Genomic DNA, 19,422 nt, shown 5'->3' with positions numbered 1-19,422 from the left:
ATTAAATAAAGCAAAAGACTGTTTGAGGAGAAAATATGCCCTGATGGTTGTGATGGCAAGTAATGCTGCTGGGCAGAAAAGACTGGATTTTCTAATCTTCAGGAAAGGACCTATTATAAATGTAGTAAGTGATATGATTTTATTTACATTTTTCTCTTCCTGATATTTAAGGATGACTTTTTGCCTTGAAAGGGACTAAGTGACATTTAGGTCACTGTTATGTAGTTTCCTAGCTCTGTAAAATTAGATGTTTACAGTTTGCACATGAATAGATTCATGAAAAATATTTATGAAAACCTGCATCTTAAGAGCAAAAAACAGGAACAATTTGGGTTCTGGTGAAGCCCTGTCTAACTAGCCATTTGCACGTGTATTTAATTATGAAATCTTGGGTCTGAATTACATAAGCCACCTGAGTTTCAACTAAGGTTTATTCTGATGGCTGCAGGGAGGAAAGGAAACTTTGCTTAGTAAACTGAGAAGAAAACCAAGTAGGCTCTGTTATGCCATATCACATCATGATCAAATTTCTAAAACAAGTCCCATGGTGTCCTACATCTAGGTACGACAGTCCCTGTGCTCTCCTGAATTCAGGGACTACACAGCTTAACTAAAGGGGCAGGGAAGAATAGGGTCAAAATGAGGCCATGGTTCTGCATCATCCACCAAAACAATTAGCAGAGCTGTTCGTCGTCAAAGGAGAGTTCATGCTACACCTCCTTTAAGGGTGGCATGCTGGCTGCACTCCCCAGGAGATCTTGGAGGCAGTGTGCAGGCTGGTGCATTAACCTTGTAGCAGGTTGGCAGACTCTAGGACTCGAAATATAAATGAACCCTTTATGAAGGTGCATTGGAATTATAGCAGAGAAGAACCAGCAAGTCAATTCAGCCAGTCCATCCAGAATATATAAAAGTGTTTAGAGCCTTTCAAAAAGCAGAGGAAACTAGGGAATGGGGGGAGAGGTGTTAGATGGAAAACCCTAAAAACAGCCAGCTTCCAGACATGGTTTAGATTGAAGTTTATGTTTGTTTGGGTGCTTGACTTAACAATAAAGCCAAACCCCAGGAAGCTGCTCAGTTTGGACAACATGCAGAGTGTGTAAACCTCATTAGAAGCGGGAACAAACGCCCACTAATATACATTTCTATGTACTTAGAGGATTACAGTTACTGGCCTAAAATATGAACATAACGGGCCATAGCTGCTGATTTGGAGGAGATCTGAGTCTCTTGTAGCACCAGGAAAGGAGTTTGCAGAAAACAAATGATATTTTCAGGTTCTTCATACTATTCACCAACCTCCTGGAGAGTGATATAGATGACCCAAGTGGAGACAATTTTAAGGATGTGCAGCTCTAGGACTCTCCAGGCTAACACCTGAGTTTTATGAAAATTTTCCAAAAGCTGCAGGAGAAGAGAAGCCAACTTGTCGATCACCAGACTCCATTTATTAGGTTCTCCCACTAAGAAAAGAAAAGTGCTGGGTTAGTGCTTTAAAATAACTTTTAAAGATGATTTTGGAGACAAAGAAATAGAAATCCTTTACTATTTTTACTGCTTTGTCAAATGACTTGTCAGCTATGTCTTCATCCTCCACAACGGAGGAGTTCAGAGGTGGCAGTATAGTGGTGGAGAAATATGGGATTAAAAAGGTCAACAATAGCTCATACATGGAGTGCTATTCCTTCCTCTGGCTTTGGTGACTATTTTGTATTGGCAGAATTAAGCTTTAAAGAAATAAGCTAGGAATTTCACTGTCTCACAGTTCCTGCTAGAGCAATGTCAGGTTAGGAATAAAGAACAAAGCAATATTGTATTTGGGGCCTAGATCCGAAAAAGCTATATATCCACCGTGCTTTATAGCTCCATACTCTCTAATCAGTATTGCTTCCTACTGCCATTGTGTTTAGGGAGGACAAGGACTGCAAGTATGATTAGCCCTTGGGCACGATTCCCACTACTATACACCTACAATGCCTGAAGTCAACCCCTAGAATAAGAATACTCAAGCACTTGCCTATACAGACGCTAACCGGGTTACGCAAACCTGACTTACAGAAATCCAGACTTATGGAAAAAGTTCCGTAAGCTGCTTTTTTTTTTTTTATTGGCATAATTGTTGGAGATACTTTCCTGACTTCTGCAAAATTTGACTTACGCAAGGTGTTCCGGAACTTAACGCTAGCGTAAGTCGAGGAGCTTCTGTAAACGAGATAGTATTGGCTTTGCTCCATGTTTAAAAAAAAAAATCATTTAAACAATGCTGCAAGGAGTTACACATCATCACCTGATTTCTCCTGCTGAGCCTCTCCCATGGTTTCATACACTGTTGTATTCTCTGTCTTGTCCGAGGTGGTTTGATTTTCACCATGCAGTTCATTGGCTTCCAGCCTGTAGGGAACACAAGAAAGTTGCTAATGCCAGACACCTTAGATATTGATCCCTTTACCTTGTAGCGTTAAAGAGAGTTAGACATTCTGATATTACACAGTTTGTGATCCATTTTTTAATTGCCTGCAGCTAAACTGAAAGGGAACAGAATACAAAGTGGAGGTATACACCTGTGATATATGTATAATTTATGGGTGTGATTTTCAAATGAGCTCATGGTTTGCCTAGCTCTGCTCTGATTAAAATCAGTGGTAGATCTCCTACTGAATTTAACAGGAGCAGAATTGGACCAAAGCTGAGCAAGTTTGAAAATCCAACCCTATTAGGTTTGTAAATAATACTACTATGTTGTGAGCCTGTGGTCTAAACTAAAGCAAACAAATGTCATGTAAACCTCCTTTTTGTTTTTTTAAATCTGTCTCCAGTATTTTCTTAGACGTGTTATAACAGTGCTGCATATCTGGAACAAGTGTTCCAAATGTCAGATTTCTAAGTACAAAATATACTAATTGGTTCTACTATAAATTCATGGAGAAGTAACGTGAGTAAATCCATTTACTCCTAATCAGAGCTACGCCTATGTGTCATCCAGGCATCAAGAGCAGAGTAGACTCCAATGCAGAGAAATGCATTCCTCAATGTCATTTCATTCTCACCTGGTTTGCAGTTTCCAAATATTTTCTTTAAGCCTGAAAATTAAAAGCAGGAAAAATATAACATCAAATATTGGATTTTATCTGTCTAGTTTTCTACAACTACTACTATGCATCCCTTACAGATTTATGGAGCTTCTCACCCCAACAGGCCCAAAGCAATTCACAAATTATATATGGCCATGTTCATACAGTATCTCTGGCAGGGGCGGCTCCAGGCACGAGCATGCCAAGCGCGTGCTTGGGGAGGCAAGCTGCGGGGGGCGCTCTGCCGGTCACTGCAAGGGAGGCAGGCAGGCTGCCTTCAGGGGCTTGCCTGCGGAGGGTCTGCTGGTGCCGTGGCTTCGGCGGACCTCCTGCAGGACCAGCGGACCTCCTGCAGGACTAACAGACCCGCCGCAGGGATGCCGCCGAAGGCAGCCTGCCTGCCGTGCTTGGGGTGGCAAAATGCCTAGAGCTGCCCCGATCCCTGGTTATTAATAGGAATCAAACCCAACACCTTCAGCACCTACCACTCAAGCTATCAGTAAGCAGCTAAGAGAGAGAGGCAAGAGGTTATCCTTGCTGGGGTGGACCATTAGAGAGAGAGAATTTGACACACTAAACAAGTGTTTTGCACCTACACTGCACTAACTACAGTGCATCCACCTTGAGTGACGAAAGCAGCTAACTTGCACACGGAATACTGTCCTACAATACAGGAAAGAAAATGTTGTCCAGGACATGCATGGGAAAGTTATTGGTGGCCTACTCCCTATTCTCCTTCTCCTCTCCATCAGTGACATATTTTACTATCCTTGCTGAGCTCCATTGTGTGTTGTCCTACAGCAAAATGAAGTACAATCAAAATAACGGTGTTGGATATAGTTAAAAAGAAAATGTTTGGAAAAGAATGAAGAAATTGAACTCACATGTCGGCCAGGAGATACACCTGAGTTTCAGTTTTCTTTTTACTAGGGAGAAAATATAGCATAAAGTCAACATATGTTCTTTTTAAGACATGGCTGACAGGATGTGCCTCATCCTCCCACATTATCTTCTGCATCACAATGAGGTTCAGTGCTCGTACCTTCCTTTCCAAAAATAAGATGAGACCAATATTTCTGGCATAATACAGAGCCCCATTTTCAAAGCTGGGTCACTAAATCAGGGAATGCATTTGTGCTTCTGGGTGCTCAAACTAACATGTAGGCACCTAACACATGTGTTTCAAGGATCTTTTTTGCATTTATGGGAATCCTCCATGGGCATGGGACTCCATGCTAGCATGGCCTAATGCAGGATTAGGGTTTTAGGCACCCAAGTTTGAAAATTGGGCCCTTTCTCTATTAAGGACATTTACTATGTTGCATGCTACATGGTAATGGTTCAGTGTGTAATCTAGTGAAGATGAGTTTATGTGATCAGTGTTACTCCCATTGAAATCAATAACAAAACAAACAGGAATTCCAGTGGGAGCAGAATCAGGCTCTTTATATATTTATCATATATATTGGCATATTTCTATTATCCCCATCCCCTCCGTTCAGGGAAAAAAACAAATACAATATGTATTATCCAAAGAAAATCGGCAAAATCAAAATGGAGTGTTTTAGGTATAATAGGAGCCATTACAGTTCATTAAGGGAAAGTAACATATTCATGGATTTCCACAAGTAATAAGATTTCCATGAAAATGCCTTGTAAATATTAAGCAATTAAAATCCTTTCCTGCTACTGTTTTGGAAATTAAGGAAAAGTTACATTGTTCTGTTCTTGTCTGACTCTTATTTTGAGGCAAATTTTCAAACCAAGACACAAGGTTTCCATACCAATGCACCCAGAAAGCTCCACAATTTTGCATGGAAAGAGGAATTCTTGAATGCAAAAGTGGGATTACTGGTGCACTATGTGCACACCTCTTTCTGAGCACAACCATTGTGCCTGGCTTTGAAATTTTGGCCTATTGTGTTTTAAAGACCAGATTTCAAATTAGCAAGGCATCGTAATTGCACATACATATATGTGACTAGTTTGTATGTGAAATTCCCCCAGCTGAGTAAATGCAGGCCACATTATCACAATTAAGTATTTGTTTCTGGAGGTACCATTTTGTATGTGCAGCCATAATAAATTTATGCACCAATTAGACATGCTGTAATTGCAGGCCTAACTTATCAATAAAAGTGCCTTTGTTCCTCCATGTGCATCAGAAAACCAATACAAATTCTTGTAAATATATAAAATGTAAAGCACTTTCAAGTCTCATTTTCCAGCTGATAACTCTTCGGTAGGGACATGCTCACATGCTTTGCAGTTTACCAATGTGCAGGTCTGTTCACATACCTGCCAGAAGTACATTCATGCTTGATGGGAATATTACTCAGGTCAGTGATCTTCAGAAAATCCTCACTAAAGTAATGAAGCTGAAGGATGCAGGCCAGGAGAAAAGTGGAAGGAAGCAGAATCTTAGCAAACAGTTCTACCGTCTCATACTGTTCAAGACCCAGGTCTTTTAACCTGTCAGGTAAAAAGGAAAAAGCCTTTCATGGGTCAGCCTTATAAACTACATTTCTAGTAAGGATACTGAAAAAGGTTACTCTAGGATATAGTGAGGTAGCGAGTTAGTTGGAGCTACTGCAGTGTCCCTCACTGTAGAGAATAGACTCATCTCAGTTTTAATGAGCATCAAGGAGATTCTTCATTGAGGCTTTTTGGATGCAGAGAGACCATATCATTCTCTCTAGATCTCAAGATTCCAGATGACTGGTGGAGCCTTGTGCTACCAGTCATGGTCTCGCTAAATCCTGTCCTGGACCCTGAAGTCATGGCAGGGGCTACTGACTACGCTTCATTTACAGAGATACACCCCTTTATTTTCAAGGTTATATTGAGATCACATAAAGAACCTTATTGTCTTTTTCAAGCACAGAATGTTATTCACAAATTTCCTTCCTGCTGTCTCTCTTTCTCTAACCTCAGGAAAGAACCAAAGTCCACTTTGTGGGGGGGGGATAAACTCCATTGATCTTAGAAAATCTACCACTTTGTGGCTACAATTACTGTGAAAACCCTCAAGCTATTTAACTAAACAAAGTACAGAGTCTTTCCAGAAAAGCTGGCTACAGTATTTTCAATCTAGCATCAGCGATAATTCCCAAAAGAAAAAAAGCTGATGAGTCCCTCAAGCAAGCTTTGGGTTTGTACTTCAGCAAGTCATTGTGGTTTGTTTGGGTTATACCCTACATCCTGCTGCCTTAGCCACATCACTGAAAATACAGAAACCACTGGGAGCTCTTGCACAGCCCCACAAGGGGAATAGGGTAATGCACCCTCACTGCGCTATTCATTTCATAATAATGCTGTGAATTTATTGGGCTTTATCAAGGGAAGTGCTGAGGTTCCCCAGCTCACACTGAAATCAGAGGAGGCACTCAGCACCTTGTAGGACTAGACCCATACTAATCCTTTCATCCATGCACCTCAGAGTGACTACAATCATTAATTAATACGACATAGCCCAAACTTACTGACATTCCAGGCACACACTCACTAACCTTCACAGCTATTTAGGCCCTGATCCAAATTTGCTTAAGTCAAAGGGAGTCTTTCCATAGGCTTTGGAATCAGGCCGATGGGGATGGGATGGGCTCACAGGATATGAGGGGGGAGGTTGTAATTTAATTGTGCTATAAAGGAGTGATGGGGTGGGAATTATGATTGAATGGGTGATCGGTACAACAGTGTGTATGCCCTTTAAGAACAGGCAAGGCATGCTGGGAAAGAAGACTTGGTTTATAAACCCTTTTGTCCCTCATCCCAGAGAGGTTTTGAGAAGAGTGGTAGCTGCTGGTGGATTTCTCCAGGGCAGACCTAGGAAGTGAGCAAAGGTATCCGAGAAAGAGGTCTTGGGGCTGGGTAAAGATGAAAACCTTGGAAAAAGGGGTTTATTTAGGGTTTTGCCTAGAGTTTTCTTCTCCTGGGTGAAGTGACCAGAGTTGTATCTTCCTGCTGAGGGAGGCGGGGAAAGAAGGAAGCCCCACATTCCCCACTTCAGCTGAGGGAGCCTGTGATCAAGTAGCCAGGGATCCACCCAGGGACTGTGTATTTTGTGCCTTCTTTTCTTTGTTTATGGATTTCTACATCCGCCTCTAGGGTGGAAATGCCTGGTTGAAGAAACCTGATGAGGAGGCAGTGCACATAGTGAACTCTTGTGGCCAGGCTGCCCAGTTGTTTACTTTTGACATTGGTGGCCTTGTAAGCTTGGCCAAATGGCTAAAATGTCCACACCCATCAGGTACTGATCCTAAGGCAGCAGCTACACCTGATGATGGAGAATTAAGAACCAGCTACTGTTAGCAATGGATTTTAGTGGCTTCGTGTAACTGTTGTGGTGGGGGACACAGTGTGTGTCCGCGGTAATCCAAGAGCCAGATACTGATATCTTTACTCATGCTGTGTAACACACTTACTTTGAGTTCCACTGAAATCAGTAGCTATCCTTATGGAGTAAGGTGGCATTTGGAGTAAAGGTACCTGAATAACCAGTGTACACTGTGACAATGATTCCTTCAGCCTTAAAAAATTCCTCCTCTCATCTTACCTGGGGTAAGTAATTTTTGGATGGGCCAATAAATTATAATTTTTTCCCCATCATGGTCAACCATCATGCTTAATACAGGTTAGCAGATTCTGAGTTGGATCCTCATTAGCAAAATTCCATTAATGTCAGTAGCACTACTTGTGGTATAGGGCACTACTCAGGGTGAGTGAGCATATCACAGTCTGGTCTATAATCTCTGTCTTGTCTATTGGACTGTAAGGTCTTTGGGGCAGGGACTCTTGCTTGGTATGTTTGTATACTACCTAGTACAGTGGGCCCTAATCTAGGGTTCATGCCTCAAAGTGCTGCCATGATAGATATAAATAATAACATAAATTCCTAGATAAAACAAGTGAAATAGTATTTCCAGGAGGATAATTTTGTTTCATTTCTTTAAAATATAATCAGAGTCCTTACCCCTCCTCTGACAGTCCCAAAGTCAGGAGCAAGAACCCAGAAATGGTTTTAAACTGGTAGGCATAGACAGCAATGAGGACCACCATTGAGTAAGAGACAACAGTGAGCCAAAAATACTTCAGAATTCGTCTCCACCACTCATAGTGAACCTGAAATCAAAAGCATCTCAGGTTAGATGAACCTCAGTTTATTACGTAAACTGAAGACAGCCCACTGACAGCATCTAGGTCAAATCCCCTCTCCTATCCAAAATGCCAAACTGAGAACTCCTACGGATGAGTCTGAAACGTGTGTGTGTGTGTGTGTGTGTGTGTGTGTGTGTGTGTGTGTGTGTGTGTGTGTGTGTGTGTGAACTCCTACTGATGAGTCTGAAACGTGTGTGTGTGTGTGAACTCCTACTGATGAGTCTGAAACGTGTGTGTGTGTGTGTGTGTGTGTGAACTCCTACTGATGAGTCTGAAACGTGTGTGTGTGTGTGAACTCCTACTGATGAGTCTGAAACGTGTGTGTGTGTGTGTGTGTGTGTGAACTCCTGCTGATGAGTCTGAAACATTTTTGTGTGTGTGTGTGTGTGTGAACTCCTGCTGATGAGTCTGAAACGTGTGTGTGTGTGTGTGTGTGAACTCCTACTGATGAGTCTGAAACATGTGTGTGTGTGTGTGTGTGAACTCCTACTGATGAGTCTGAAACATTTGTGTGTGTGTGTGTGTGAACTCCTGCTGATGAGTCTGAAACGTGTGTGTATGTGTGAACTCCTACTGATGAGTCTGAAACATTTGTGTGTGTGTGTGTGTGTGTGTGAACTCCTGCTGATGAGTCTGAAACGTGTGTGTGTGTGAACTCCTACTGATGAGTCTGAAACATTTGTGTGTGTGTGTGTGTGTGTGTGTGAACTCCTGCTGATGAGTCTGAAACATTTGTGTGTGTGTGTGTGAACTCCTGCTGATGAGTCTGAAACGTGTGTGTGTGTGTGTGTGTGAGAACTCCTACTGATGAGTCTGAAACTGTGTGTTTGTGTGTGTGTGTGTGTGTGTGAACTCCTGCTGATGAGTCTGAAACATTTGTGTGTGTGTGTGTGAACTCCTGCTGATGAGTCTGAAACGTGTGTGTGTGTGTGTGTGTGTGTGAACTCCTGCTGATGAGTCTGAAACGTGTGTGTGAACTCCTACTGATGAGTCTGAAACATTTGTGTGTGTGTGTGTGTGAACTCCTGCTGATGAGTCTGAAACGTGTGTGTGTGTGTGTGTGTGTGAACTCCTACTGATGAGTCTGAAACATTTGTGTGTGTGTGTGTGTGTGTGAACTCTTGCTGATGAGTCTGAAACGTGTGTGTGTGTGTGTGTGTGAACTCCTGCTGATGAGTCTGAAACGTGTGTGTGTGTGTGTGTGTGTGTGTGTGTGTGTGAGAACTCCTACTGATGAGTCTGAAACTGTGTGTTTGTGTGTGTGTGTGTGTGTGTGAACTCCTGCTGATGAGTCTGAAACATTTGTGTGTGTGTGTGTGTGAACTCCTGCTGATGAGTCTGAAACGTGTGTGTGTGTGTGAACTCCTGCTGATGAGTCTGAAACGTGTGTGTGTGTGTGTGTGTGTGTGTGTGTGTGTGTGTGTGTGTGTGTGTGTGTGTGTGTGTGTGTGTGTGTGAGAACTCCTACTGATGAGTCTGAAACATTTGTGTGTGTGTGTGTGTGAGAGAGAGAGAGAGAGAGAGAGAGAGAGAGAGGTTTCCCAACAAAGTGAGCAGCTTGGCTATCTTATTCTATCTGAGACAGTCACTTCAATTCAAATTGAATGGTAGCCATAGAAAATGAGAAGCTTCATGGACTAAGGATAAAATATAGGCCAGCAGCTGTATCAAGAAGATAACCATACTGTAGGCAAAGCAGGATACAGAAGGGCAAATCCATAGCTGATGCAAATTGTCATAACTGCATTGAAGTCAATCGAGCTATGACAGTTTGCACCAGCTGTGGATCTGCCCTGAAGGAAACAAAGTGGAGAGTGTGAGCACTTTAAATTCCAGTTTGCTTACCTGATATAAAGCTACACACAACAGAAAGAGCATAATGTACAGAATTTTGTAGACCACTACTTTGCCATTGAAACTGACAATGAAAAACATGGCAGCGCAGAAATAGATCCAGTATTTAACCAGCATTCCTTTAATCAGAGAGCCAAAGATTTCCAGCAGAGGATTGTGCGGGATTTCCCTTTCTGTAATAAGAGCAATGCAAATCTGTCAGGTGTGACGCTAGAATGTGCTCTGTTATTGTAACATTCTAATACCTTTATTATCATTCCACATTTCTAAGCTAGCAGATATCGATCCTAATGTGTTTAATGTCCGATGTTAAACTATGTCACAGGCTTAGATTGTAACTGTGTCATATACTTAGATTTTTGGAGCAGGGACCGTCTTTTCGTTCTGTGTTCATATAGCACCTAGCACAGTGAGGTCCTGGCCCAGGATGTGGGCTAAAGTAAGCAAAGATGCTAAAGTAGGACAAATAAATAATATAACAATATCATATATTGCTAATATAGTAATAATATTGCAATGGCTTCCTGGCCTTAAGAATTCTTGCTAAATGACCTAATACATTGAGAGATTTGGTATCCCCTATAATGGTGACTCATAGAAAGAATGGTGATGGGGAGCAAGAAGCACAACAGGCAGATGGAGTATCAGGGTAGTCTGATGAGATAGTGTTAAATTTTCTTACCATTCGCACCCACTGTCACTTCTGTGAGAGTTTCTTGCTTCTCCTCCATATGTCTTTTGATCATATGCTGCCTTAGCAATAGCCAGAACGTGAATGCATAAAAAATCTGCAATTAAACCACATTTGTGCCTTACTTTTTCATGGAAAGAACCCACATAGAAATGGAAATAACTCCTGTCCCTAGGAATATAGATTCCTAATTCTCTGTCCAAATGAGGTGGAAAAATAGTAGCACAATGAAAAAAAAGGCTGGCCTGGTGCTTAGATCTTCCGTATGTTTAAATTATAACTAAGGAGCAGAGCCTAGGCTGCAAGGTCTTAGGGGCCACACCTATCTTTTACTATGTGTTTGTTCAGTGCCTCGCACAGCAGGGATGATCCCAGGCACTACTGCAGTACAAACTGAGAATAATCCTTTACAAACCAACTTTTGTAGTGAAAACATTCTTGGTTTATTTGTTGCCAACTTAATGAGTTTGGCTTAACCAGAAGGCAAAATGTGGCAAGTGCAGGGCAGCCCACAGGATTCACGGGGCCTGGGGCCTTTGGCGGCGGGGGGCCCCTGCTTCGGTGGTAATTCGGCGGCGGGGGGGGGTCCTTCATGACCCGCCGCTGAAGTGCCCCGAAGACCCGCGGTGGGGGCCCCTCGCCGCCGAGTTGCCATCAAAGACCCGGCACTTCGGCGGCGGGTCCCGCTTCAGCGGTAATTCGCCGAAGACCCAGAGCGGAAGAAGCTCCGGAGGCCCCAGCCTGGCGAGAGTTTCCGGAGCCCCCAGAGTGAGTGAAGGACCCCTCCAGGGCCCCCCAAAAACACTCGTGGGGCTGGGGCCCGGGGCAAATTGCCCCACTTGCCCCGTCTCCCCCCCCCCCCCCCGGGCGGCCCTGGGCTTGTATGAGACTATCCCAAATGTTCTTCCTCTCCAGCTCTGGTATAAAAACTACGCAAGTCCTGAGGTGAAGTATATAAAGAGAAAATAAAGCCTCCCTGTGAGGATTCATTAATTCATAGGGATTCTGATTCACCTCTGTTTTCTCTTATACGTACTTGATCTTAACTATTTGCCACCACTTCTTGGCCTCTCTAACAAAGTCCATTTTTAACCAACTGAATATTAACCCATCTCCACAGGCTAGAGATGAGCCTGGTTCAAACCCCTAAACTCTGGGGAAGTTTGGACCCAGATCTGAATTTTGCAGCTTGCCTCAATCTATATAATGCACTGAACCCAAACCCCAAATCTGAACACCCTGAACCTTTCAGCAACTTCAGATATATATCTGGTTCCAAATTTTGTGCCTCCGACCCATCTCTTGGTAACCAGGAACACTGTGCTGAATCCAAGCCTCATAAAAGTCCTAGCAAATTAAGCCAACTTCATCAGGCCTCTGCTTTCATTGCCATTCTTTCAAAGAGATGAATTGGGTTTGATAAGTACATGATGACCACACTGGGTAAATCTCTTGTGACTATCTCTGTCCAAGCTGTGAGTCTCTCTCATTTGGTCTCTGATCATGATCTCTAATTTTTTTCCCAAAATGGAGGTGCAGCTTATAAATACGTATTTTCTTAATTCTTTCCTGTGTCCTCTGCATTACTAGCCTTACAGTTAAATGAGAAAACACTAAGTCCGTACCTTAATACCAAGGTGCACACATGGCAAGGAGTATGGTTTTAAATCAAAGTCAGTGAGCACGGAGATTGGAATTTCAGAAAACAGTTCTTCATGTGAAATATTGAACCCTACAAAGAAATTGAGGATCACCAGGATATTCCCATAGATGGCAAGGAACGGAGAGCTGCACATGGCATAACGACGCCGGTCACGAACCATCCAAATGATACAAGACCAAATCAGCAGAACAAAAGTCAGCCAGCTGTTGTGGGTGATGCTCCAAACCTGCAAACAGATACATCCAAGTGAAAGAATGCTGCTGTTTGAATCTTAATGAAGCCAAAATCAGGAATAGCTGAAAAGCAAGAGCCATGTTACCAAATTCAGTTTTTAATTTTGCACTCAATTTTGGCACATGCATCTATGGCGACAACAGTGAACATATTTCTATTTCATGTCCCTCTATCAAGCAGCTGGAAAACCAACAGCCTGATTTACACCAAGGCGGACATTCTCTGTGCATAACAGAGGTACATGCTCCTGTCTGTGCAAAAGTAGACACAAAACTGTAGGCCAATTTGAGATTAGCTGAAAATTTAGCCCAAAGTGCGCTGCCTATTACAAAATCAGAGTAGATAGGATTTCTTATTACCAGGTATGTTTTTTCTATTAGCATTCTTCATTGCAATGGCAAGGGGAGAATATTCTCAGAGCTTGCTCTACAAGTGAACTTGCTGTGGATTTACTATGTAGCAGATCAGAATCCAGTCATTGCTGTATCACTCCTTGCTAACATTTTACTCTGCAAGGGGCTGTGCTGATCTATTCACCATTCCTGATTCTACAATACATTCCACAATATATGCAGAATTTTGTTGGACTTCATGAAAGTAGTGCAGAATATGAAGTCTTGCCCTAGAACAGTGGTTCCCAAACTTGTTCTGCCACTTGTGCAAGAAAAGCCTCTGGTGGGCCGGGCCAGTTTGTTTACCTGCCGCGTCCACAGGTTTGGCCGATCGTGGCTCCCAGTGGCTGCGGTTCGCTGCTTCAGGCCAATGGGAGCTGCTGGAAGCGACGGCCAGTACGTCCCTTGGCCCGCACAGCTTCCCATTGGCCTGGAGCAGCGAACTGCAGCCAGTGGGAGCCACGACCGGTCAAACCTGCGGACGCAGCAGGTAAACAAAGCAGCCCGGCCTGGCCCACGAGGGTCTTTCCCTGCACAAGCAGCAGGACAAGTTTGGGAACCACTGCCCTAGAAGAAAGCAGTGAATCCGTTTTTTACAAGGTTTTGAGGCACTATACAATGTTTTCCTCCCCACACCAATGAATGTATTCCACACTATAACAAACTCTTTAGGAAGACTAATGGAAACTTGAATATGACACGAATGTACAAAAGATTCCCATCAATTCCATATCTTACCATCATGGCAATCAGTGCACTGACATAACTTTGATTCATAATGAACTGCCCCAGTACTGCCATACTGCTAGTCTCATCCCCATCAGCATCCGGGTTTTCAGGGCGGGTGCTCTCCTCTGTAAGAAATGTAAAGTGTATAGATACAGGTGAAGGTGACTGAAGGGTCTCTAGTACACAGCTGAGTCCTTACATTGAGAATTGATGGTATTCTGTATCCATTAGAAGTTTTGTCTTAGGCATGTGTGTTTTGTGACTGCACTTAAGGGGGTATCTGCACAACTCCTCTGAACTTTGGAAGGAATTGACCATACCTCCATAGATACTGTGTAAAAAATACCTCTGAAATCAATGTTAAATGGATGGAAATTATTTCTTGCTTTACATATGCAAATATAACTCCCCATAACTCAAACTCATTTACCTGCAGCTTTTAGCTTGCTGCAGGCATCATATAATGCACAAGACTCCTTGGCCTCACCCACCGAGGATGCTGCATTCCACACCTCATTCAAAAATTAGCTAGTTTTCCAAGATGGCAGTGACAGAGTCAGCTGTAGAAGGAGGAGCCTGGTCTACGTATATAACCTTGATCAGAAAAATGTATTGAGAGATGCTGTGCATATGACAAATGCAAAATGGCATCAAATTCTTTCTTTCCTATTCTTCTTGGTGCTGCTTGCTTTCCAAGATGCTAGATGCCTACTACACTTTGTGGTTTGTGTGTCATGCTTTTTCATGCAATGATTCATAGATTCATAGACTCTAGGACTGGAAGGGACCTCAAGAGGTCATCGAGTCCAGTCCCCTGCCCTCATGGCAGGACCAAATACGGTCTAGACCATCCTGGATAGACATTTATCTAACCTACTCTTAAATATCTCCAGAGATGGAGATTCCACAACCTCCCTAGGCAATTTATTCCAGTGTTTAACTACCCTGACAGTTAGGAACTTTTTCCTAATGTCCAACCTAAATCTCCCTTGCTGCAGTTTAAGCCCATTGCTTCTTGTTCTATCATTGGAGGCTAAGGTGAACAAGTTTTCTCCCCCCTCCTGATGACACCCTTTTAGATTCCTGAAAACTGCTATCATGTCCCCTCTCAGTCTTCTCTTTTCCAAACTAAATAAACCCAATTCTTTCAGCCTTCCTTCATAGGTCATGTTCTCAAGACCTTTAATCATTCTTGTTGCTCTCATTCTTGTTGCAAACATCACTCTCAGATGGTCAGTACCTGATACAGGAGAGCTGTGTCCTTCACTGGGGTCAGTACTGGCTGTGAGGCTCCTGCCATGTTCACACTGTAAAAGGGGCATGTCCTGCCAGCTTCCATTTGAAAAATAAGCCACCTAGAAAAGGAAATAGAATAGTGTCTCTCCTGCCTCGCTTTTCTACAGACACTGTGCCATGCATTAGTCTAGGATGCTGGTGAGACAGATTTGGAACTGCTCTGTAATTGATGAATACTGTATGTTGACCTGGCTATTGGGATATTTATTGTATAACTATATTGGGGACTAGCAGGAGACTAGCAGGGGATAAACAAGCAAGAAGGGAAAGAATGGCTCAAGGTAAGCCACTTCGCAGCAAACAGCTCAGAGTTAAGAGAAAAAGCCAGGACAGGAAAAGTCCTGCAAACATAGGTGGTCAAAAGAGGGCAGCTATTTGGGAGAACCAGACTAAGATGGAGGCACAGTGAGGTATCTGAATAAGTTGCATCTGCATAGACTACCATTGGGGGATGATCCGTTTTTAAGTAAGAGATGAATGTGGACTGTTTGTTTAGTTAAAATTCTTTGTTCCTACTGTTAGAATAAACGGTACGTGGTTTTCAGAAGGCTGTCGGAGCAGTGTTCACCACTAGTCAGACTCCAAAAGAGAAGAACCGCAGGGGCCCAAATGCAGTCAGAATTCACGTATCCATGTGCGCACAGTTGATATATGGGGTACTGTATCCCAAGGCCCAGCCTCAGTGTGGAAGAATTGCAATATATTCCATGCTGGGGTAGGAAAAGGCACAAGGCCTGACACCTGAGGGAGTGTGCGCAGAGACCAGAAAGGGGACAGAGATGCAGCTAGCTTTCTAAATGTCACAGCTGGTTGCCAGAGTGCACCAAGAAAACAGTGAAGTGGAGTGACTGCACTGAATGTGGTGTCCATGGGACCTCTTAGGTCTCGGAAATCCAGCCACTTATTTAGGCACCTACTTACAGAATTAAGGGCCTACCTTTAGGCATTCACTCATGAAAATGTTGGTCCTTCCTACAAAATCCAAAGGATGGGCCTATTCTGAACTGTTAATATCCCCTGTAACAGTTGCAGTTGCAGGAACCTTCTTAAGATGGCCATTACCTTTTTCTTCTCATTCTTTGCCATCCAGAGCATGGTGTCCAGCTCCAACTTACTCTGCTCTTCCAGTGGCGACTGGATACCCTCTTCACATTCCTGTATTAAAGGAAATATAACACACAGCTGTCACACCACCTCCGGACACAGCTATATACCATCCAATGCAATTGTTACTGCACTGTTACAGGCCATCACCCTTATAATATTCCATGGACACGATCCAGGTGGGAACTGGAACAGCAGACCCATGGCCTATTTTCACATTTGTGCAATGCACCGGACAAGAGCGATGAATATTTAAAAAACTTCCTACCAGGCCTCCCTCATAAATTCCAGGGGGAAAATGGACAAATCATGTGGAAAGACAGAGATTTTTTTCTTGATTTCTCTCTTGAATGTGGCTGTATTTAATTATGGTGCCATTTGTGATCTGTCTTGTCCATTCTGCACTTTGACCCATGCATTACCTTAGGACTCAGAGCCCACTGTTGTAGCAACATGACCAGTGAATAATATAATACAAGCAGCAAAAGAGGATTTAAAAACACAGGCCAGCTTAATCCAGAATGAATCTGCAGCTTCCAGGTTTCTGTGCTGTTTGTCTTGATGAGCGCCACCATCCCCAGGAGCCTGGAGAAACAAAAGTTGGAGACAATGATAGCACCGGTTGTCAACTATAATTTTTACTATTGTTGTTTTTATATTAAGAATTGTTCAGAATAGTGTCAAATAATACTAAATACTTTACTACTAAAAATAAGATCTATTGGATCATCCTCATTTTTATTGTTCTGTCAAACTGCCTTTATTTGTAAGTCAGAGTAATTATTAAGGAGACAATGAGAAATTCCTGATGCACCCTAGGGGTCAAAGAAGGTAACTGGGCATGAGTCCTCGGGTGGCCTCATGGCCCATTGAGGTCAATAGCAAAACTCCCATTGACTTCAGTTGGGCCAGGATTTTTCTGGATTCGATTCTATTTTCCTGCCAGTTTTCCTGTGTGACTTTGAGAAAGTTATTTAGCCTCAGCGCCTCCATTTATAAAATGGAGATGATGATAAAGCACAGAAGACTTGTGGCTTAGTTAATGTTTATAAATTGCCACGAACTCCTCCGATAAAAGATACTAGGCAACAGCAAAGTAACGGAAGTCCTAAAAGCTTAAAAGCAAAAATGTTCCCTACAAATCTCTCTTCTTGGGAAATGTCGATATGTTACTTGTTTTTATACTGTCTCAATGGGTCAACTTAGGATCACTGAGATATATTTCAATTCTGCCTTTAAAATAAACTGATTTAAAGTATGAACCCTATCCTTTGCTGTATGGAAGTTGACGTCTTTACCTGGCATAAATGTCGTCAGGAGGAACTAGGTCCTGAAAGTATGGCAACTGGTACAGGTAAAGGGCAGCAAGGTGACCTGCACTGAAGATAGCCATCATCACACACAAACTGCTGAAGGTGACTATGGTAATGGGACGATGACAAGCCCACCAGGAGCACAGGCCCAGGAAGGTGAAAAAGTAGACTGCAGAAGTCACAGAAGGCAAAATTATACCTGGGGAGGAAATAGGCCATGAAAGGGCTTCTGTTCCACAGCAAACAGGATACACAGATCAGGCCAAAGTGGCTCCTCAGTTGATGGACAGTGACCACAACTAGTAAGAGAAGCCACTGTGAAAGTGCCATTGATTAATTTCCATATGAATAAAAATTAAGCAAGCAGAACACCATCCTAGATGATGCCTTCAACCATCTTAACTAACTAGAAAAGAAAGTGAGACCTTCACAGTTTTCAGTGGGCTAAGGGACAGACAAATTCCCCTCTCCAACGTCCAATGACCAGCTGTGTAAAGGCCTCCCTGGAGCTCTGAAAAGGAAATTCTGCCCCATAAGTGATTGCAACTTTGCAACAATAACCTATGACAATAAAAGCTGACAACAACACAATAAGGCATAGATCAAACAAATAATCGGGCAACGGCAAATAACCAGCAAGAAGAGTTGGGTGATTAAGAGGATTGCTTCTAGTTGCTTGTCTTGTTTTTCATGCTTTGTTTATGGGACGAAGACTCTTACCTCCTTTTAACCTCTTGCTTTAACATTCTTACCTGCTAAGCCTAATAGAAGAGTTGCTACCACCTTTCCAGCACTTGTCAGGATGGCTTCAAATATCATTTTCATGCCTGTTAGCAACGCAGTGACTTTCTGAATGAAACCTGGTTTTCGGTCACCTTCCTCTTTTCCCAAATCTTCTTCAGATAAACAGTCGGTCTCTTCCTCGTCATTGTCTCCTGCTTCTGTTTCATAGAACTGTGGAAACAAGAATGACTAAGCAAAATCTGAGCATGAAAACCAAGCTGTTGCTAGACGGATCTGAAACTCCTTGACTGCGCCATCTCAGTCATTAAGAGGACTATGTTTTACAGCATGGATATGCTGCAGTGCAGAATTAGGCACAAAATCCTACTGAAAAAATAATGATCATGGCACTTTTAAGTCCCTAAATACTTCACTGAAACCATACAGTCTGAGGTGTGAACACTTGTTCCTGTGATCTCATCAGGCTAGCCAGACAGTCATGAATAGGGAGAAAGCAAAGCTCATGGCTGTGTACATAGGCAGGACTCACTCCACTGGCTTAGGGAGTGGAATTGTTTCTTTAGTTTCCTGCATAGCAGTCCCACTATGGAGCAGTCGTCAGGTTTTGTTTCTGTAAGTGAATGTAGTCCAGTGCCCATGTGGCTTCCATGCACACAGCCAAATTCATTTTGCCCCATCTGAAAATGTCCAATGGTTTAGCCTGCTGAAGTCTTAATTAATGTAAGAGGATGCTGAACATACCATCTCATCATCATCATCGTCGTCCTCGTCCTCGTCCTGCTCCTGGTCTTCAGAATGAAGCCGCATTTTGGGAATATGAGGTTTCACCTGTGTTTTACAAAGCCTGATAACCATGAAGCCAGTGAAAAACATTCCAATGTCAGGAACCAGCAGGCGGATGATATTTCTAGCATCAACTTTGCTGAGCCTGCAGAGTAGAAAGCACACGAGTGAAACATAAGGCTGGTGCTCACAAATGACAGTCTAATTTTTCCTGTAATAATTAACCTGAAAACTAATCCCAGAAATGCAATTGTGCATTTAAAAAATTACCTAAGAATGAAGTGCTCTTGGTTATCCTATTGCAATTTGCTTTATTGTAGTTTCTGTATTCCACAGCAGAGAACAATACTGCATTATTAAATAGCAAGTAATATTACACTCAGATACTGAG

General features: G+C 42.8%; 1 protein-coding gene across 1 annotated transcript in view; it reads right to left on the bottom strand.

Moving 5' to 3' along the window:
• LOC115635195 (piezo-type mechanosensitive ion channel component 2-like) overlaps positions 1-19,063 on the bottom strand; it is a 59,624-nt gene extending 40,561 nt beyond the window's left edge. The window contains exons 1-16 of the mRNA XM_030533557.1: positions 18,990-19,063; positions 18,257-18,458; positions 17,490-17,703; positions 16,614-16,776; positions 16,150-16,242; positions 15,032-15,146; positions 13,801-13,916; positions 12,399-12,662; positions 10,765-10,870; positions 10,074-10,255; positions 8,044-8,192; positions 5,370-5,543; positions 3,956-3,997; positions 3,048-3,080; positions 2,288-2,391; positions 1,300-1,463 (exon numbers count right to left, since the gene is read on the bottom strand). Of these exons, the coding sequence (XP_030389417.1) occupies positions 1,300-1,463; positions 2,288-2,391; positions 3,048-3,080; positions 3,956-3,997; positions 5,370-5,543; positions 8,044-8,192; positions 10,074-10,255; positions 10,765-10,870; positions 12,399-12,662; positions 13,801-13,916; positions 15,032-15,146; positions 16,150-16,242; positions 16,614-16,776; positions 17,490-17,703; positions 18,257-18,458; positions 18,990-19,055 (2,187 nt within the window). The 5' untranslated portion in view covers positions 19,056-19,063. The remainder of the gene's footprint in view (positions 1-1,299; positions 1,464-2,287; positions 2,392-3,047; positions 3,081-3,955; positions 3,998-5,369; positions 5,544-8,043; positions 8,193-10,073; positions 10,256-10,764; positions 10,871-12,398; positions 12,663-13,800; positions 13,917-15,031; positions 15,147-16,149; positions 16,243-16,613; positions 16,777-17,489; positions 17,704-18,256; positions 18,459-18,989) is intronic.
• Positions 19,064-19,422: the final 359 nt, after the last annotated feature.

This window comes from Gopherus evgoodei, chromosome 14 (assembly GCF_007399415.2).
Source record: "Gopherus evgoodei ecotype Sinaloan lineage chromosome 14, rGopEvg1_v1.p, whole genome shotgun sequence".
Lineage (NCBI taxonomy): Eukaryota > Metazoa > Chordata > Testudines > Testudinidae > Gopherus > Gopherus evgoodei.
The sequence above is the reverse complement of the archived record's forward strand: the minus strand, read 5'-3'. Positions and strand labels throughout refer to the sequence as shown.